General features: G+C 36.7%; 1 protein-coding gene across 4 annotated transcripts in view; it reads right to left on the reverse strand.

Moving 5' to 3' along the window:
* Positions 1-22,793, reverse strand: part of ELAPOR2 (endosome-lysosome associated apoptosis and autophagy regulator family member 2) — a 178,820-nt gene that overhangs the window by 33,712 nt on the left and 122,315 nt on the right. For 3 of the 4 annotated variants that reach the window (XM_087446080.1, XM_014788143.2, XM_087445972.1), the window contains exons 9-16: positions 20,765-20,945; positions 13,049-13,177; positions 9,446-9,536; positions 8,676-8,778; positions 5,283-5,420; positions 3,482-3,745; positions 2,555-2,728; positions 316-505 (exon numbers count right to left, since the gene is read on the reverse strand). In XM_087446080.1, the coding sequence (XP_087302206.1) occupies positions 316-505; positions 2,555-2,728; positions 3,482-3,745; positions 5,283-5,420; positions 8,676-8,778; positions 9,446-9,536; positions 13,049-13,177; positions 20,765-20,945 (1,270 nt within the window). The remainder of the gene's footprint in view (positions 1-315; positions 506-2,554; positions 2,729-3,481; positions 3,746-5,282; positions 5,421-8,675; positions 8,779-9,445; positions 9,537-13,048; positions 13,178-20,764; positions 20,946-22,793) is intronic. The other variant, XM_087446031.1, reaches the window with a different exon arrangement.

Consider the following 22,793-nt stretch of genomic DNA (forward strand, 5'->3'; position numbering starts at 1 on the left):
TTTATAGTTTTTGTTTTTAAAATTATTTTGTTTCTTAAACTCCCAAAGAATCTGATGAAAGGCACAGACTCTCAGAAAAGATCTTATCACATATGAATTAATATATAAATTCAGAAGATCCTTGTCCTCAGTGAGATTGATCAATAGACCTCACTTGTAGGGGCTTTTTAACCATGTTACAAAGTGATGATTTAGAATTACCTGTGGGCCTTAATCATCTATGGTAAACACCAATGCAATAAGTTTTAATTTTACCATATTACCATAATTTTAGAATAAATACATGCATGCATATAGGAACCAAATGAAGCTTACCTAAAAATGTATCTGCCAGAATGATGGATTGTGATGACAAGGCTGCTCGGAAACCCTTACTTTCAGAAGGAATAATAGTAGACTGGCATATATATGCTCCTACCAAATTCGTGTAGTCATCTGACCCTGCCACCATTTCCTTTACTGTAAAGTCTGTTATATTGTTGGTACAGAGAGCCATCTTCTTCCCCTAGGAAAACAAAGTCATAAAAAGGTTTTATTGAAGAGTCAGTCACTAAACTGGATCTCAGATAGCTAACGACTCTAGTAGAACAGCAGCTCTCTCCTCATCACAGGGATTCTGATTTAATTGATCTGGTGTGGGGCCCAGGCACCAGTATTCATTAAAAGCTCTTGAGGCAATTCCAATCTTCAACCAGGGTTGAGAGTCACTGAAGTTATAATAAATACAGTAATTCAAGGCTGCACTGCTCCTCCAACTATAAGCATCACTTGTGCTGGATGCAAGCCATCTAACTTAAGGAAATAAAAGTCATCTATGAGACCTTCAATTCATAGGATAACAATGCATACAAAGAGACCAGAAAAATGCTGGTGAAGGTTTTAATGCCAAGAAAAAAGACTTGTTCTTCCTTCTCCTTTATAGGCCTATGTGGGGCAGAAAGGTAATGTGAAGACTGAAGAAGAAAGCATAAAAGCCATATTGCAGCAACACCCTAGGACAACATCTAAACTCAACAGTTGGTCACTACAAGTGTCTTTAATCACCTACCCTTAGACTCAATGATGTGTATCTGCTTACCTCCACAGTAAGCTGAAGGGAATACAGAGGTTTACTTTTTTACTCATTTGGAGGGTAACTGGAAGATACAATTTATAAAAAGTGGAAGATTGTTTAACTATGGGAATGTTTAAATATACTATAGTCCCACTAGAAAGGACTAGAGCGTGCTTTATAACGTCTAGGAAGAAATGTATAAAGGAAAATAGGAATACCATTTTATTGGTCTTAAATGTAGAGTGTGCACAGACAGGCATAAAGAAAAGAATAAAGATTTCCCCTTCTTAATGCAGCTACCAATCCTGACCTATAAAAGTCTCTCCCTCCACCAAGCCTTCTCACCACAATACAGGTGCAATATATTTTTACTAAGCTTAAATTAAATTCTTGAAGGCAAAAAGAGAGAAACAATGGAAAAGATCAGAGAGCAACTGAGGACAGAAACAGGAAAACAACAGTAAAAGGAAAGAAACAAGAATAAAAAGGAAAGAAAGAGAAAGGAGACAGAAGATGGAAGAATAGACAGAGGTAATACAGAAATGAGATGGAGAAGAAGTGTGATATATAATGGAATTACTCTTATTCACCGCCTTACACAGGATTTACATAACAGGTATTTAATATATATTTATTTATTGAGTGAACTGAGTGACTAACCAATTGAGTGTGTTAGATCACCCCATGTAAAATCAGGACAGGACGAATGTCATGCCATGTAAAGTTTATAGATCTTTTGTTTGAAAACTTCTGTGGTCATCAGATCTCTTTTTATTTCCTTTGCAAAATGTTTGGCACAATATCTCATATGGTAGACCATTCAAGATATTATGGAGTTAATATGGAAAGAAACATGGAGGAAACACCTTAGTATATTTTCTCCTTTGCTAATGGTGTATACGTATACATACTTCCCGACCTCGTTACCCATAAAAATATTGGACATATAGTCCTGTAACTCTCCCCATTACCAGTATTAATTAAGGTTCTGCCTCTTCCCACACAAAATAAAATCCAACTACTTATTAGCAGAGGCTACCTGATCAACTGACATTTGTCCCCTGCTTACCTCTTTTTTATTTTTGGACAAACTTCCTCTTGGAAGTTGTTTTCTTTTTAAAACACAAAATTGACAGTATAAACAAGAGTAAAACTTTCTCAAACCATAACTGCCTGTCTAAAAAATAGGTAATATTGACAAGCCTGACCCATTTTTACAAAAATGAAAGATCCTCAAAGCACTTACACCATAACTCCAAGCTCTGGGGTTCAACTGATTGGATAAGTGCTTTGATGGGCTGAGAACCAGACAAGGCTGCCGGTGGTGAAGAAAGACGCCAACATGCGAGGAGGCAACAGAGGATTGAAGCTTTCAAAGTTCAGCTTCTGACATTTGGTTGTTAGCTTCCATAGAGATTTTATTGGTCCATCAACACAGAAAATACCAACTCAATCAGAGCTGAAATATAGCTCCATCTCACCTTGACAGCCAGAACTCACCTCATGCCCACATAAACTGATATTGAAGAAATGGAAGTATTTCGTTCCTTTGGAGGTAAAGCTGGGGCCATTCATTAACGAGCCCACGCTGCTGAGGTGGCTGAAGTCATAGTGCAAACTCTGATTTTCTTTTTCATGGTGGAAAAAGCAGTCACTATAGCAAACTGAGTGGTCCTTTGATTCAAGATTAAGAAACATAAAAAAAAAAAATATATATATATATATATATATATATATATATATATATATATAGCAGGAAACAAAGTATTAGCTGCTATGAAAAATGTGTTTCAAAAAAGTTCTAGATTTAAAAACTATTTCAGTAATTTTGTCTTGATTATACTTTATTTTACCATACTAATATAGAGAATTTCTAAACACTAACTAGATTTTCCTAGACGAAATTCAAAGGATTTAGAATTTTTTTAAAGTAAGAGTCAGGTTATTCTAAGGTTAGTTTCTCATAGAAAGGTATTTTAACAAATAGCCAAAAGTCCCTGTTATGCCACTTTAAATAGACAATAAAATCACTTTCTCCTTCACCCATAATATAGCGTTGACCCTTGCCCTTAAAATGTTTTAAGATACGCCTGCTGCTCTCCATGTACTCCTACAGCCAACCTACAGAGGGGGTTTACTTGCTCTACCTTAACAGAATACACAAGAAATCAATTTTAATACTTTTGGAAAGCGTTTTTATTTGGGTGCTTTTCTTAATATTTTATGTTCCCAGGAACTAGCACTTTCATGGCACATATTAAGTGCTCAATAAATATGAGAGGAGCAAAAACAAGAAGGGGAACAAAAAAGTCATTTATAAATATAACTAGCAACTTTGTAGCTCCTGGAGAAACATTAAAGGGAACTTTTGAGTTTCTCTATTAAAGTGTGCTTTCCCAGGGGCAACTGAAATACGGACTCACTTACCTGAGTGCTTCTACTCCCAGGCCCACATGGAATACAAGCCTCCTTGCCGTAGACCTGATGTATGGACAGGTAGGTGTCAGGTGGACACTCCTTGCACTGGTTGGTTTCTTTCTCAATGTAGTGGCCTGGGGGGCAGGGGACACACGATGAGCCCGACTGTTCAGAACCGAGGGCACAGGCACGGCATGAGGACGCCACCCCATCAACTGCATTAGCGGCAGTGATAGAATAAATCTTCACCATGTCATTGATGAACCGTCTATTCTAAAAAGAGAGCAGAAAGTAATGACTTCTGCCTTGGGACTTAGTTGTACAACCAGATTATTTCATGTTGATATTACCAAAATAACTAAGCAGCCTAATAGTTTATAATTGACAGTGGATTAATATTATTCCTTTTTGGTTCTTTATTCTTAAAAAATCTTAAATCTTAACACTAGAAGCTAATTTCCACAGTAACGGAGTTCCAGGAGTTTTGCCACAATCACCATGAGATATGTCAGAATTGGTACAACTCAGACATATTTATAGACTTTACATCTGGAAGAACAGATATGGTTTAACAGAGGAGCAACTTGATCTCCCATCATTGTTTATTCAGATATAAGCCTAAATGCAATGATACAATGGGCTGTTTGCAGTGTGGCAGGGTGGAAAAGCCTTGGACTGGTGACGAGACAGTTTTGGAGTTCTAGTCTTAGAGCTCCGGTCCTCACCTAAACACTAACTGTGTAATATCGATGAAATCACACCACTCCTTCGGGCATTCTTCTCCCTCTTTACACTTTTCCTAACCAGTGTACTCTGATTTCTACTGAAAGGATGCATAATAGAGAGTGAAAACCTGGGTCTTGCTATACTTTCCCTTCTTATGACACTGAGTCAATTAAAGTCTAGTTTTCATCAAGCAGTAGGCATCACTGTATCAGCACAGAGCAGCGTCACCCTGGACTATTTAATGCTTTTTATCTGGGGAAGAGACAAAAGGAAGGCAAGAAGAGGTAAGATTCCATAGCATGTTCACGCCCCACATGATGGTAAATCTCAACACTCGTAAAGAACAATTGGAGTCAAGAAAAACTCGGGGAATGGGCTCCCCAGTGAGAGCCTAAAGAGAAAAGAGAAAATGCTCTACATTCGCCACCAAAGCTTTCAACTAGCTTCTGAACAAGCGGTTTACCTTGTTTTCACCTTGGGAAGGTCACGTCTATGGAGATCCACAAAAATAACAGTCCTGCTACTATGAAACATACAATGGAATTTACTTAGGGGAGGATTAAAGTCTATTCTAGCAGGGAAAGTAAAAGAGAGTAAATAATTCTGCGTGTTAACTCAATCGTGTAAATGTGTACATATACAATATCCTGTTTATAAAAGGAGACACTACTGTAATGAAATAATAAACCAACACCAGTTAATGGCTCCTGGACAAATGTCAGATCATTCACACAAAGAGAGAAAAAGTCATCAGCCTTCTCAAAGTCTCAGAAGGCTTTACGTGTAAGTTTTTAAATATGGTAACTACAAAATCAGATTTTCTTTCTCTTAAGCTTTCAGCAACTATATTTGTTCAGAGCACAGAACAATTCAATGATCCATTGTTATTCCATTTCACACACCCTCGCTCTCAAAAAACAAACCAAAACAACACTAGTTTTAGATTCATCCACTCCATAAACAAATGATTGATCCCATATCAATAAAAAGCTAAGTCTTTTCCTCCAGGAGATTTGAGTGATTGCTTTGTAAGAATCTCCACTGTGGGCATCATCCTTATGTTAAAAAAGTACTTGGAACTTACATCTTGACCCTGATTAGTTCTCTGGAATGCCCATGTAAATGTAAATGTTGCATTCTTGAAGATGACGTGGGTGTAAGCTTGTTTTTCTTTGGTTCCACCCCATGATTCCACCACATTCGTACTTTTTCTATTAATATCCTAAAATATAGTAGAAGAAATATATACAAAAAAGCACAAACTCAGTATTAATATACATTACTAATCTGTGTTTGTATTTACCGTAAACCCTATAAGATTCATGAATATATATCTGCAGATCATGTAACCCTAGAACTCTCAAAACTTCCCTTCAAATCCACACAAGCACTCACTAGCTTAGTAATTACAATATATCAATCACATTGTCAACATAACCTGAAAGAGGTCTCAAATCATAGTATGTTTAAGGGAGTTTTGGGGGACAGGGGTGTGTGTGTGTGACTCTAGCTTAGGAAATAGACGGGGAAACATACTTCCTCCAACTTCTCACAGTACACTTCTAGGATCCTCATAGAATGGCAAGGATTTCCATTTGTATCTTTTTCCTTGAGAGATTCTGCTAGGCAGCTCTTGCACAGGAATTCCAAGTTCACCCTGAATTATACTTGCAACTTCCAGGCTTCCCCAAGTGCAGATTAACCAGAATGTTATTTTATGTTCATGAAACATTCTTTTGCTTATACTTGAATTCCAAAAGGATTAATTTATGTAAGATTTTATTTCTGATATCCTTAGCTAAATTCAATATTTAGGCTATTATACAAATGTCTGACATTCTAACCAATATGCTGTTATTAACACGGTTAATATGTCAGCCAAATAATGTAATGCACATCTAATTTACCTGAAATGAAAACCAACCCTGAATTTTCTAATTAGTCTTTCTTCCAGAAACCCTAAGAGACGACTAAGGAATTTGGATGGGCTTCTGTTAGTTACCTGGGATGTTGACAATATGGTGGCATGAGCTCAAGATATGTCTCTTTCTTTCTATGATATAAACATAGGAGTCAAACATATTATAAAGTAATCAAATATGCTATAAGGAGATGTGTCTTGAGTTCACGCCACAGATAGGAATAACAGAATGTGCCTGTCATACATTACAGAATCCCCCACATACCAAACAACCAAATCATCATACGTGCTTCCTCCTAAAAGGAGCTCATAATATACAGAGAGTGCTCTGTTAAACACCATCTTTCTGGATGTTTATTTCAATAATAAATGGAATTTATTGTATTACTGCAAATAATACCACCTGACATTTGTAAAACACTGCATGATTTTGCAAGTATTTTTACATGCCACCTAATTGATATCTCAAAAAAATCCTATGAGGAGACCAAATCACGCACAGACGAAAGAAAACTAACAGATTCTGCTATGAGATAAGAACTCTAAGATTGATTTACCAAAATAAATACCTGTGATCCCTACCCTCAGGAATGCTTGGTCAAGTGACGGAGACAAAAATATGAATACATTCACATAATTAAAATAGGGTTTTTCTCAAAGGGTTTTAGGAGCACACTGGAGAGAGTAGTTAACTTTACTTAAAGGAATAAGAGAAAGCTTCCCAGAAGAGGTCAAGTTTGAGCCGCCCTTGAAGTATGAATGGAGTTCACAGACAAAAGACCAAAAGGAAGAATGTTATTTTAGCTTAGAGTGTAAAGGCACAAGAAATGAAAAAGTAGAGGGTGTTCCACTAACAGATTCAGGGTATCTAAAAATGGGTGAGTAGCAACAGGAGGTTTGGTGAAAGAGGCTGGGCAAAGAGTACAAAAAGCCATACAGGTGCCGTGCTAAGGAATTTTAAGTGTAATCATAGGCTATTGGGTCTCAAACTTCAGTGTGTATCAGAATCACCCTCAAGGCTTGCTAAAATACAGATTGCTGGGCCCCATCTCTAGAGGTTCTTTTTTTGTGTGTGTGAGGGAGACCAGCCCTGAGCTAACATCCAATGCTGATCCTCCTCTTTTTTTTTTTTTTTTTGCCACGGAAGATTGGACCTTAGCTAACCTCTGTGCTCATCCTCCTCTACTTTATATGGGACACCGCCACAGCATGGCTTGACAAGCGGTGTGACAGTGCACGCCCGGGATCCGAACCTGCGAATTCCAGGCCGCCGAAGCGGAACGCAAGAACTTAACGGCTTGCGCCACTGGGCCGGCCCACAGGGTTTCTTATTAAGACTAGAATGGGGCTCAGACATTTGCATTTTTAACAAGTTCGCAGGTGATGTTGATGATGCGGGTCAAAGGACCACACTTTAAGAACCACTGCCATAGGCAATAAAAAGCCACAGAGGGTAAAGAGGTACATTTGTTGTGGATGCTTCTACTATCGTTTTTACGTTTATAAAGATAATTTTGACAGCAGCATGGATGACAGAATGCAGATAAGAACAGATAAGAAACTACGGTTGAGAGATAATAGGAGTCTGAATTTCAGCAACGGCACTGAGTATAAAGAGGAACTAAGAGATTAAAGAAATAAGGAGGCAGAGCTGGGAGAACTGAGGACTTATTGGTTATTTGTGGTGTAATATATGGATGTGTTGAAGATTATTAATGATCTTCTTTTACTACCACAAAGTCAATTTTTTATAACAAAATAGTCTGCCTTCATTTAAGCTATTAGTAATCACGAATAAATATTTAAATCTCCATATATCTTGTATATCATGGAGGAAAATGTTAATGGACTATTAACTAGCTACTAAAGGATCATTGGGAAAAAAGCAAAAACAAATCATGTCTATGAAGTCACTACTTAATTAGAATGCTAAAATCTTAGCCAACAACCTTCTAATACCCACATAAGGTCTCAGCAAATTTTGTATTGCTACTTTTCTCAAGCTAAAAGTTGAGATTTATAGGACAAATAAAAAAATGTGCAAAAAAAAAAATGGGCAAAATTATGACATGTACATAGTAAAGTCCTTTGTCGACATTTATTAAATTTAACAGGGAAGTTTTCTTTCTTCCCAATGCTCTACACCTCCATTATTTTTCTGCCCTCACTTATTAATTCATGTTTTCATATTAAGATATGAAAGATATGTTTTTCCCTCCTGATAGTTTGAATTGCTGAATGGTTATTGGGGGAGAATTTTCATTTTGCTGGTGGCGTATTTTTATGAAGGAATTTTCTACCAGATTAATATTCCCTGGCTTCTATTAGTTGCTCAGGCCCCCTCACTCAGTCCTCCCCATGAGGAATGAACACTTTTTTTGTAGGCTTCATTGCACAATTCTTAGTGACTTCTTTAGACATGTTTAAATGTTTTTGGAAGGCCCTAATAACAGGAAGAAAAACGGGCTTCTTATCCCAACTTGCATGAATAAATTCACACTTGAAGGAGAACGCTAAGCTTAGAAATCCACCTTTGAAAGCCACTCTTTCACTTACCACCATGAAGTACAGAACACAGTCGGCAGAACAGAGGGTCTCAAAGACAAATGTTATTCTTCCCAGTTCAGAACCCATGGCTCCAGTCATAGAGGTTGGTGGTCTGGTTGACAGATTAAAATTGCAATATTTATAGTCTGTTCTAAATACAATCTGGAACAGATTTAAGTCACTTTTTCCACCACGCTGAAAGCCATGCTCTTCTGTTCTCCTAACCTATTGCTCCCCCAAACACAACTCTCTCCTTAATCTCTGCATGGCTGTACCCTTTGTTCTAACATAGAGTCTACACGACCATAGTGATACGCTTGAATTTCCTGGTGTAAACACTACCACCCATCCTAAAACAAGAGAAAGACTCATACTGGGAAATTTCAGCATGAGGGACTAAAGCAAAATGGGATTAAACAATTTGTAAAATATACTCTACGGATAAAAGTGAGAGAAAAATAAATACATAAACCAAAAGATATTCCCGCAAACAACTTGTACTAAGACCTCTTCATTAAGCATCCAAGCATCACGGTTATTGTAACATTTGGATAGAATGTTGTTAAAAAACTTTCAGCTTCATCTAAGTCCTATACAATTAACAGTTACAGTTTCTCAATCACTAATTCTATAGATATTCTTAAATACAACACAGTATCCAACAACAGCTTGTACTTTGCTAAGTACATCACAATAAGTGAAGTGCTACTTCACTTATTTCTATAGGGAAACAGGAATGAGGATTCTTACAGAAGGGAATCAGAATTGGATTTCCTTACTTAAATCCTGGGATATGCAAGTTTAAGATCAGGTAATCATTATCAGAACCTCCAGCCCCACTCTGGATATGGTCTCCAGCCACCTCCCAACCTGAAAATGATAAAAGTCATCTTTATTAGTAAAAATTCCATTAATGATTCCCAACAACCTTTTTAAATACAGTTAAAAAAAAGAATAAAGAAAGGACCATTACATTCAAAGTTAGAAATACTTCAAAAAGAATTCCCTATTTTTAAATTGCAATTGCATATTGCACGCAGAGATAGACTCCTAAATACCGACAATGACGTTCCATATGATTTCCCAGGAAGAATCAAGTAACACATATTTGCATAAAAGTTATTTAATGGGAAAACTAAGAGCAGTTTTCTCAATGAGGCATGATTATTTTAAGTAAAACAGATGGTCTTTATCCATTCTAATACACCGAGATGGAAAATCCTAGTCTTCAGGTAACCAATGGGAAATAGAAACTTCAAATTATTTAACGAAGATTTGGAATCCAGAGTTCTTTCTTATAGTTTGCTGCACTCTCTTCCCCAATTTAACTCCTGCTCTGCATTCATTCACGTATTTATTCACTCAACTGGCATCCACTCAGTGCCAAGAACCATGATACTCACTAGGGATAGAAAGACAAGACTGGGCCCACCCTCTTTAAATAAGGTAAAAAAAAAAAAGGACAATTGAGGAGTCAGTAGACTATGTGAGAGACTCACGCTAACAACTGCCAACAGTATGGGGTGACAGAGCTGCACAGAGAGGTAATGCGAAGTCTGTCCTCTGCACAGAAACAATCAACACACTGCAGGCTGAAATAAAACGAGGGAAGGAGCAGCATCCCCCACACACCATCATTTCTTTGTTTAGGAAATCGTATTTATATTTATTATGAAATTTTGAAAGCTACAGGCAAATTTAAAGATGAAAACTAAAATTACTTATCATCTCATCACCCAGAAAAAAACCACTGTTTTGAGGTGTTTCTTTTCACTATCTTTGACGTATACATGTTTTTATATCATTGAGATCTTGTTGATAAATTTTATATCACAGTTTTCTAAATTAATATTATTGCATAAGCATTTTCTATGTATAAATACTTCACCAACATGTTAATGACTGAATTCATAGTTTATCATGTAGATAGATATAATAAATTTCAATAATTTACTAAATCACTCACACTATAGGACTCAGCTCCTGTTGACCACACATCCATTTTAACCATTTGGATTGTTTTTACCTGTTAGCTAGCATAAATGACACTATAATGAACGTATTTTTGGTTAATATATTCTGTATTTTTCTACAAAAGAATCCCAGTAAAAAAATTATTGGGTCAAATAAACATATTTTAAACCAATAGTTTGCGCTTTTATTTTGATTTTGAAAGCAATGTGTGTCCATGAAGAATATTTATGAAATATAGTAAACCAAACCAAAAAAATGAAGCAATTCATGCTTCCTAGAAACCTCCCACTCCCAACTGATAGCCTCTTTTATTTTATTTATTTATTTATTTTTTTTTCCCCCAAAGCCCCAGTAGATAGTTGTGTGTCATAGCTGCACATCCTTCTAGTTGCTGTACGTGGGATGCGGCCTCAGCATGGCCAGAGAAGCGGTCCGTCCGTGTGCGCCCGGGATCTGAATCCGGGCCGCCAGTAACGGAGCACACACACTTAACCACTAAGCCACGGGGCTGGCCCACCAACTGATAGCCTCTTAACATTTTGGCATATTGCTTTTCAACCTGTTTCTAGTGCACACTTTTTTTAATATACCTTAGATTTTACTGTATAATCTACTTTATTTTCAGATTTCTTCATCTAGCATTGTCTTCAGATTTTTCTAATTATCATTATTTCAAAAACATTTCGCCATTAAAAATCATTTCTACATCTAATTTTAATGATTTAACAATTTTTGCATTTTTAATCATAATTTAATTTAATCACATCCCATTGTTGAATATTTAGTTTGTTTTTTCCTATTTTTTACTCTTACAAACAACACTAAAATTAACATACTTGCACATAATTTCTTTCTTTACATCACATCAATTCCTTGGTATAAATTCCCAGAAGTGGAATTATTGGGTTGGAGAATGGGGACATTCAAAATTCTTGAAACATTGGCAAACTGTTTTCCATATGGCTGCCATTTTTAATGCCTGCATAACATTTCCTCTGATCAGTATAGCATAACTTTCATAAACATTATTCTATTGTTGGATATTTAGACTATTTCAATTTTTGTTATTAAAGATAATGCTCAATGAACATCTTCATAAATAAACAGTAACTTTTTTAAACAGTAAAAATTTAAACTATAGCCTCTATGTAAAGGAGTAAGCATGTGGGTAAATCAAGTATTGGCATGAGAGTTAGATGAAGTGTAAGTTCCCTAAAACATCAAATAAAAGTTCCAGATAATCTTTACTAGTAAGTGAATACACACACACACACACACACACACGTGCGTGCGCACACACACACGTATTGATGCTTTCATAGAGTCATTCACTACCCTGGCCTTCCTAATCTTATTTTTCCAATAGGTCTTAACTTCTCAACTTAGAATTCAATCACAGGAACTTTTAGGAACATAAACTCTCATGGTCAAGTAAAAACTATTTTTTTTTCTTCTCCCTTAAGATAATTTCCTAGAAGTGAGATTATTGGTCAATAGAGAGGACTATTTCATAATGTTTAATATATATTAAGGCTTTGTCTTTCCCTCTTTCACACATCCATCTAACCAACATTATTCAAGAACCTACTATTTGTCGATCTCTGTGTTCATCTGTGCTCACTTCCTACATCCCAAATCTGTTTATTTTGGATAAGCACTGATTTAAAACACATGTGATTAAAAAGCATTTTTTTACAATAATCAAATATAATATGGAGAAAAATCAACTAACAAAAACTGCTAAAGAGCCAATAAAAGTAAAGGATGCATTTGGTGTAAAACCCTAGTATTTATAACACCTATTCCTAGCATCAATTTTAGAAATACATAGATATTGTCATTCATTCAACCAACAAATATTGCAGAACAACTAAGTGCTAGGCTGTCTAAGCACTTAAAATGTTAGGACAAATAAAATTCAGCAACTATCCTATAGAGCCCTGCCACATTTTCAAGTTTTCAGTAAGTCGGTTCATATATACTTTGTAAACACAGTCATAGATTTCACAGGCGGGGGAGTCAGAGATTATTTAACCTCTCACCACAGCTCAGTGCTGAGCCAGACGAAACTAATCCAGCAGAAATGCTATCATGCTACTCTTCAAAATGGCAAACAACACAGATTTCATTACCTCTCTTGGTATCCATTCCGATATATATATCCATAAACGGTGACCCTTAATATCTACTTCAAAACTGATTCCAAAAAAATGAAAAATAGTTTATATTATATCTTATAGAAAAGTCATCTGGCTGTGACACCACATTTACTATTTTGATGCGAGGGCTGGTAAGTAGCCTAATGGTAAGACTGAAGTTTTTCATACCTATATTTAGTATGTTTTTAGAGAGCTGAGTCTGAGAGTCTTGCTGCCAAAATACGTCTAGTAGGCTGACTCTGAACTCACCATTCATGCCGTCACACTTGGAATTTCCGACATTGAAGCAGGAAGTTTTCATGTTGCCAGGAAGGACATTCCACCATTTATATTCAAACCCAAGTGCAGGCTCGGTTCCTGCTGGACACGGTCTACATTCTACAGGAGACAAGTGGGCGAACAATTACATTTAAACTGCATCTGGACAACTTCCTCTTCCTCTCCTCCAAGCACTACTAAACTTTAATTAGCAGAGAGGGAAGTAGGAAGGAGCGATACTGGACCACAAATTCCCTTAAGAATTAATAATTTTTTCAAAAGCAATCTGAGAAGAAAAATAATTCTAGATACAGTATACACACATACTTGACTAACATTAAAAAGGAAAAGGATAGAGTGACGTCAGCATCATGGCGGAGTGAGCTTTCCCGTGAATTCTTCCCCCACAAGATACAACAAAAGCAACAGCCACAGACCAACAACGGAATCCCAGACAGTGAAAACCTAGAGCGGAGGGATCCACACTGCCACACATCTGAGAGCGGAACGTGCTGGGCCCCCGGAGGAAGTGGGGAGAGGTAAGGAGAACTCCGCTCCCTCCCCATCAGATCAGCGATCCTGGTCCGCGCGGCTCCCAGAGAGGGGGGAGGGGCGGCCATGGGCGGGAAAACTGTAGCTCTTCAGGCTCTCTCAGCCAGTGGGAAACTCCCGCACAGAGGACTCAGAGGAGCCACAGGGCTACCATCAACATCTGAGCACCCCAGAGAGCAGATAAAGAGGGGCAAACGAGAAGCCTCCCACGTCAGGGACCCAGAGGGCAAAAGAGAGAGCTCCCCCCTCCCCGCAACCCGGAGTCTGCAGCTCGACCAGACCTAGCGATCCGAGACAGACCTGAACAAACTGGACTGGACCCGTGGATCGCAGCGGGGAAAAAAACAAAAAAACAAAACTGCGGATCGCAGCAGAAAAACTGGGGCAGAGCACAGGGGGCTTAGACTACACAGCCCTTTACCACCAGACAGTGGCGGCAGGTTGAAATTGCAACCAGAGACTTCCAGGATGAGGAAAATCAAAACCAACACAGGAACCACAATGCAAAAATATATGAAATCACCAGACCAGAAACAAAATGACAAGCACCCAGAAATCAACCCCGAAGACACAGAAATCCATAAACTAAATGACAGAGATTTCAAAATAGCTATCATAAAAACACTCAACGAAATACGAGACAACACAGACAAACAATTCAATGAGATTAGGAGTTTCTTCACAAAAGAGATTGAAATCACAAAGAAAAACCAATCAGTGCTGATGGAGATGAAGAACACAATGGAGGAGATAAAGGAGAATCTGGAATCTTTAAAGAACAGAGCTGACAATATGGAGGAAAGAATTAGTACTTTAGAGGATAGGAATACAGATATACTCCAGATGGAAGAAGAGAGAGAACTAAGACTAAAAAGAAATGAAGAAAGACTCTGAGAAATATCTGACTCTATTAGAAAATGTAACATAAGAATTATAGGTATTCCTGAGGGAGAGGAGAGGGAAAGAGGAACAGAGAGCCTATTCAAGGAAATAATAGCTGAAAATTTCCCAAATCTGGGGAAGGAGCAGGAAATACCAGTAAGTGAAGCCAACAGGACACCTATATATATTAACAGACAAAGGCCTTCACCAAGACACCTAGTGGTAAGGCTAGCCAGGGTCAACGACAAAGAAACAATATTAAGGGCAGCTAGACAAAAACAAAAAATAACGTACAAAGGAACTCCCATCAAGCTCTCAGCGGATTTCTCAACAGAAACTTTTCAGGCTAGAAGAGACTGGAATGATATATTCAAAATACTAAAAGACAAAAACTTTCAGCCAAGAATACTCTATCCAGCAAAAATATCCTTCAAATATGATGGAGAAATAGTAACTCTCCCAGATAAACAAAAGCTAAGGGAGTTCATGGCCACGAGACCCCCACTACAAGAAATACTCAAGAAGGCCCTCAGGCCTGAAAAAAAAAGAAGAGAAAGGGAACTCAAAGCTTAGAGGAAGGAGAAAAGTAGGTAGACAAAATCAGAGAAATAGTAGATCTTTACTGGAATAGGTTAGCAACCACTTAAATACTAAACTCAAAGATCAAAGGAAGAAATTCACCAAAAATAAATTTAACCTCATCACTGTAAACACACAGCCACAACACAAGATAGAATAAGGTATAACAAGAGCAACTTAGAAGGGGAAGAGGAAAGTGACTGAATTGACTTAGTATAAGGAAATAGGAGGCTATCAGATAATGGACTATCTCATACACAAGATTTTTGCCCAAACCTCAAGGTAACCACTAAACAAATAATCAAAGCAAAACCACATATGATAAACAAAGAGAAAACTAGAAGAATCATAAGACAGAACAACCAAACTGAATTGGCAGTCCAAAACAAATGGGACAAGAAACAAAGGAAATGCAAAAGAACCAGAAAATAAGTGACAAAACAGCAACATTCAGCCCTCATATTTCAATAATTACCCTAAATGTAAATGGATTGAACTCTCCAATCAAAAGATACAGAGTGGCAGGATAGATTAAAAAGCAAGACCCAACAATATGCTGCCTTCAGGAAACACATCTTAGCACTAAAGACAAGCACAGGCTCAGAGTGAAAGGATGGAAGACAATACTCCAAGCTAATGGCAAACAAAAGAAAGCAGGTGTTGCCATACTCATATCAGACAAAGTAGACTTCAAGATAAAACAGGTTAAGAAAGACAAAGAAGGGAAATATATAATGATAAAAGGGACACTCCATCAAGAAGACATATCACTTATAAATATATATGCACCCAACATAGGAGCACCAATGTACATAAAACAACTATTAACAAACCTAAAAGGAGAAATCAACAACAACACAATAATAGTAGGGGATCTTAACACCCCACTTACAGCAATGGATAGATCATCCAGACAAAAAGTTAATAAAGAAATATTAGATTTAAATGAAAAACTGGACGAGATGGACCTAGTAGACGTATACAGAGCACTCCACCCAAAAACAGCTGACTACACATTCTTCTCAAGCGCGCATGGAACATTCTCTAGGATAGACCATATGTTGGGAAACAAAGCAAGCCTCAATAAATTTAAGAAGATTGAAATCATAACAAGCATCTTTTCAGACCATAAGGCTATGAAACTGGAAATGAACCAGGAAAAAAAAACTGGGAAAGTGACAAAAATGTGGAGATTAAACAACATGCTACTGAACAACCAATGGATCATTGATGAAATTAAAGGAGAAATCAAAAACTATCTGGAAACAAACGAAAATGATAACATGCCATATCAAACCATATGGGAAAAAAGCAAAAGCGGTCCTGAGAGGGAAACTCATAGCGATACAAGCCCACCTTAACAAACAAGAAAAAGCCCTAATAGGCAACCTTAAATTACACCTAACAGAACTAGAAAAAGAAGAACAAACAAAGCCCAAAGCCAGCAGAAGGAGAGAAATAATAAAAATCAGAGCAGAAATAAATGATATTGAGACCAAAAAAACAGTAGAAAGGATTAATGAAACAAAGAGTTGGTTCTTCGAGAAGATAAACAAAATAGACAAACCCTTAGCCAGGCTTACTAAGAAAAAAGAGAAAAGGCTCAAGTAAATAAAATTAGAAATGAAAGAGGAGAAATTACAACGGATACCATGGAAATACAGAGGATTATAAGAGAATACTATGAGAAATTATATGCCAACAAATTGGACAATCTAGAAGAAATGGATAAATTCTTAGACTTATACAACCTCCCAAAATTGAACCAAGAAGAAATGGAGAATCTGAATAGACCAATAACAAGTAAAGAGATTGAAATAGTAATCAAAAACCTCCCAAAAAATAAAAGTCCAGGACCAGATGGCTTCTCCAGTGAATTTTACCAAACATTCAAAGAAGATTTAATACCCATCCTCCTCAAACTATTCCAAAAAATAGAGGAAGATGGAACACTTCCTGAATCATTCTATGAGGCCAACATCACCCTGATACCAAAACCAGACAAAGACAATACAAAGAAAGAAAATTACAGGCCAATATCGCTGATGAACATTGATGCAAAAATCCTCAACAAAATATTGGCAAACCGAATACAACAATATATTAAAAGGATCATACACCATGATCAAGTGGGATTTATACCAGAGACGCAGGGATGGTTCAACATCCGCAAATCAATCAACGTGATACATCACATCAACAAAACAAAGAATAAAAACCACATGATCGTCTCAATAGACGCAGAGAAGGCATTTGACAAGATACAACATCCATTTATGATAAAAACTCTCAGTAAAATGGGAATAGAAGGAAAGTACCTCAACATAATAAAGGCCATATATGACAAACCCACAGCTAACATCATACTCAACAGGGAAAGACTGAAAGCCATTCCTCTGAGAACAGGAACGAGGCAGGGCTGCCCACTCTCACCACTCCTGTTCAACATAGTACTGGAGGTTCTGGCCAGAGCAATTAGGCAAGAAAAAGGAATAAAAGGAATCCAAATAGGTAACGAAGAAGTGAAACTCTCACTATTTGCAGATGACATGATTGTATATATAGAAAACCCTAAAGAATCTGTTGGAAAACTGTTAGAAACAATCAACAACTACAGCAAAGTTGCAGGGTACAAAATCAATCGACAAAAATCAGTTGCATTTCTATATGCTAATAATGAACTAACAGAAAGAGAGCTCAAAAAGATAATACCATTTACAATTGCATCAAAAAGAATAAAATACCTAGGAATAAATCTTACCAAGGAGGTGAAGGACCTATACAATGAGAACTACAAGACATTATTGAGGGAAATCCACGATGACATAAAGAAATGGAAAGATATCCCATGCACGTGGATTGGAAGAATAAACATAGTTAAAATGTCTATATTACCTAAAGCAATCTACAGATTCAATGCAATCCCAATCAGAATCCCAATGACATTCTTCACAGAAATAGAAAAAAGAATACTAAAATTTATATGGGGCAACAAAAGACCCCGAATAGCTAAAGAAATCCTAAAGAAAAAGAACAAAGCAGGAGGCATCACAATTCCTGACTTCAAAACATACTACAAAGCAATAGTAATCAAAACAGCATGGTACTGGTACAAAAACAGACACACAGATCAATGGAACAGAATTGAAAGCCCAGAAATAAAACCACACATATACGGACAGCTAATTTTCGACAAAGGTGCTAAGAACATGCAATGGAGAAAGGAAAGTCTCTTCAATAAATGGTGTTGGGAAAACTGGACAGCCACATGCAAAAGAATGAAAGTGGACCATGTGCTATCGCCATTCACAAAAATTAACTCAAAATGGATCAAAGACCTGAAGGTGAGACCTGAAACTATAAAACTCATAGAAGAAAATATAGGCAACACACTATTTGACATTGGTTTTAAAGGAATCTTTTCGGATGACATGCCTACCCAGACTAGGGAAACTAAAGAAAAAATAAACAAGTGGGACTTTATCAGATTAAAGAGCTTTTATAAGACAAATGAAACCAGAATCAAGATGAACAAACAACCAACCAGCTGGGAGAGAATATTTGCAAAACATACATCTGACAAGGGGTTGATCTCCATAATATATAAAGAACTCACACAATTGAACAACAAAAAAACAAACAACCCGATCAAAAATGGGCAGAGGAAATGAACAGACACTTCTCCAAGGAAGATATACAGATGGCCAATAGGCACATGAAAAGATGCTCAACATCACTAATCATCAGGGAAATGCAAATCAAAACAACACTAAGATACCACCTCACGCCCGTTAGAATGGCTATAATCACCAAGACAAAAAACAACAAATGTTGGAGAGGATGTGGAGAAACAGAAACCCTCATACACAGCTGGTGGGAATGCAAATTGGTGCAGCCTCTATGGAAAACGGTATGGAGATTCCTCAAAGAATTAAAAATAGAGATGCCCTATGATCCAGCCATCCCACTACTGGGAATCTATCCAACGCACCTGAAATCAACAATCCAAAGAGGCTTATGCACCCCTATGTTCATTGCAGCATTATTCACCATAGCCAAGAAGTGGAAGCAACCTAAGTGTCCCTCGACTGACGATTGGATTAAGAAAATGTGGTATATATATACAATGGAATACTACTCAGCCATAAAAAAAGACAAAATCGTCCCATTTGCAACAACATGGATGGGCCTGGAGCGTATTATGTTAAGTGAAATAAGCCAGAAAGAGAAAGACAAACACTGTATGATCTCACTCATATGTGGAATATAAACCAACACATGGACAGAGAAAACTGGACTGTGGTTACCAGGGCAGTGGGGGTGGGGTGGGCACAAGGGGTGAAGGGAGTCATATATGTGGTGATGGACAAACAAAAATGTACAACCCAAAATTTCACAATGTTAGAAACCATTAAAACATCAATAATAAAAAAAAAAAAAGAAAGGAAAAGGATAAATACAAAACCTTTTAAAATAATTTTTCCCTTCATTTCTGGGAGTAACTGCTAATACCGAATTACCCTCCACAAGAAGAGTAATTTTGAAACAAGTTCTCTTACATGTGATCTTAGAATCAGTTCCCTCCACCTCACAAATAAGGAAATATTTCACCCTTCCTATTGGTTATTAAACTTAACAGAATATTATACCATTTAATCACAGACTGATTACTTGAAATTCAAAATATTGGCTATGTTGAAAAATGATGCTGGAAGTTGAAGAGTTTGGAAAGAGTTAGGTTTATAAATAAATCTAATTTAAATTAACATCTGGACACTGAAATGAAAGGGTCTGTTTCAACCATTTTTTAATGTACCCCAGACAATTCGCACTATCACATCAGTAAGAGAAGGGGTAGGGAGAAAAAATGTTCATTGAGCAAACACTTCCTGGTACCAAAGTACTACAGGAGACATTTTTACATAACCTGCTCAATAATTACAGGCTAGATATTATTGCCTGCAATTTTACAGATGAGAAAATTGAAGTTCAAAAGGTTTAAGTAACTGGGATAAATCATACTATTGGCAGTTTGCAGGACATGGATTCAAACCCAAGTCAATTTGACTATCAAGTCCTTTTCATGCTCTCTCTCAAGGGCTCTGGATATTAAGTATATGACAAGACATCTGCTACTAAAATGCATTGTAATCTTTGTCTACTAAAATTAAAACATTCTGTAACCACTTTCTATACTATTATTTGATAAATACTAAAATTTTCCCAAATGTACACTTTGAAATAGTCTACTTGGGGACTATTTTAATTTCCATATGATCAAAATGAGCAATTTTTGCTATTCTCATAGCACAAAATATGATTTATTATTCCAAAGCTGAAACAGAAGCTACAGTTTATGTTTGCATCAACATATGCATACACACACACTGGAAAAGGAGTATTTATCCTTAATCACTTAATATGGCGGAATTTTCTTATCAATATCCAAAGGCAAAGAGTCATCCCATTAAGAGGGTATTACACAAAATGCCATTAAAAAGCTATCTTTATGATATGATAAATAAGCCACTGCAGTCTCACAATTCCACTATCATATTTCTGAACTCTTCTTCAGCCTCTAAGAAAATATGTGTTTAAAGAATTCTTCCACAAAAGCAATTTAGAACAACGTCAAAGTGGTACAACAAGACTATTTTGCTAAAGGTCCAATTCTTGGACTGACTGACATCCTACCCTTTGTTCCATCTGAAAACATTCCAGGAGGGCAGGGATGGCAAGAAGATGATCCATTGTTATAAAATCCAGGGTTGCAAGGGGGACAATCCTTCTTCTCTCCAGAAGGGGGCAACCTAATAGCATCTGTGAGATCCTCCCGGCAGATTTTGGGCTCTATCCACTTGTACATTAACTGAGTCTGCAACAAAAAAAAAAAAAAAAATGCTTGCAGGTCATATAACATGCTCCATTTGCTTTAAACTTCCAATAACAATAATGTTAAACTGACAACCTAGGAAAAGGTCAAATAGTGATAGAACAGAAGGGCCAGCTGAAGAGAATCTAAAACCTTATTAACAAAATGAGAAAAAAAGAAAAAAACTTTGGTGGGGAAATGATCGTTACTTCCAGAAGTTTTAACCCAAAGCTACAGGAGGCCTTACTTCATACACAGCATATTCCTCATATAAAATTCCTCTTTAAAATACAGACAACACAATTATAGCCCTTACTCTTCCAGTCACTCATTCACCTTATCCCAAAACTGACAAGTTTCTATGCAGGGACTGTCTTTGTCATTTTGAGGCCTCCACTGCTCTCTTCCTTTCCCTTACCCACAGCACATATCACCATGCTTTGATCACAAAAGGCTTTTTTTTTTTAAGGAATATATCTAACTTCACATTTCAATCTGGTTATTTTATACATACTGGTAGTTGCCCTCTGAGTTTTTTCCAATATCATGAGGTTAGACTACGAGAGCTGTAGCTAAAATATTCCTAACTCTAGGCCCTGTTAGGAACACATGCAACATCAGGATTAAGACAGCCTCTACCTTCAAGGAGAGAAGTCTTTTAAACTTTATCCTTCCATTGTCTCTCACACATGCCTACACTGTAACACAAAACAAAATATAACTAAATAGCTATAATTCAGCCAAACCCAGAAAATTATGATTATAAAATTATGTTCATTTTGAAACCAGAAACACTAAATGGGTTAGCCATTTTAAAACAAAATTTATATACTCAGCAAAAAAAAAAAATAAAAGATATTCTAAATGCAAAGAGAAAAATAAATCAATTCTTTCATAACAATACAGTTTTTAAAAAGAGACTAAAAGTTTCCTTCATTAGACATATAATCTGCTAAAAGTATTCTTTCTCCTTTAAAACAACTTCTGCAATAATAAGTCTAACATTGAAGCCAGAAAACCAAAATTAAAGGCAATTCTCTAAAGCTATTTCCAAATAATAGTAAATCATATATAGTAATAAGCCCGTTAGGCCACTCAATTTTATTCTCAAGTATTCTTTTAGGGAAGAGTAAATTACCTTATCTGAAGAAGGATGCTTAAGAAAATGATATAAAAGGTAGATGTCTCAACAGAATTATAAATAACACCTTTTCTTTTTACAACTCTCTTCCTGCATTTATTTTATGGCCTATGTCATGCTAGAGTTTAAACAACCACTTCACCCATCTGCTTGTCTTACCATCTGTAAAATGATGGCTGTTCCTGCTGGAGCTTCCTAAATAGCTGAAAAAATAAATTAGATCCTATATCCATAAGGGGTTCTCAACTCCTCTGAGAAATGCATATAAAATTCAGAGAATCTCAGCAAATGAAACATCATAATATATGGGGGATTGTCTTTTTAAAATTCTGGCTTAACAAGTATAGAAAACAAATTTCCAATCCTAGTCAATTTACCAATTTGCTGATTTATTTTGACATTAATTAAAGTCGATTGAGCTATGTGTGAACTGCTGCATTGCTGGAATTGTCGGTTCCCACGCGAGAGTGGGTGCGGTGCTGAGGCTGAGCACAAGGACTGATCCTGGGGGCACCATGTAATCCTCTCCACCACTCTGGGAGGTCAGCATTATTATCCTCAAGTGTATAAATGAGGAAGCTCTGGATTACAGCTGCTAAACAACTTGCCCCAAAGTCACACACAACTAGTAAACGGTTAAGCAGCACTAGTCGAGGAGAATCAGTTTGCTAAAGGTAAAAATAATAAAATATGCAAATACATTTTTGAGA

The sequence above is a fragment of the Ceratotherium simum genome, chromosome 1 (genome assembly GCF_057802395.1).
Source record: "Ceratotherium simum simum isolate JZ-2026a chromosome 1, ASM5780239v1, whole genome shotgun sequence".
Classification (NCBI taxonomy): Eukaryota; Metazoa; Chordata; class Mammalia; order Perissodactyla; family Rhinocerotidae; genus Ceratotherium; species Ceratotherium simum.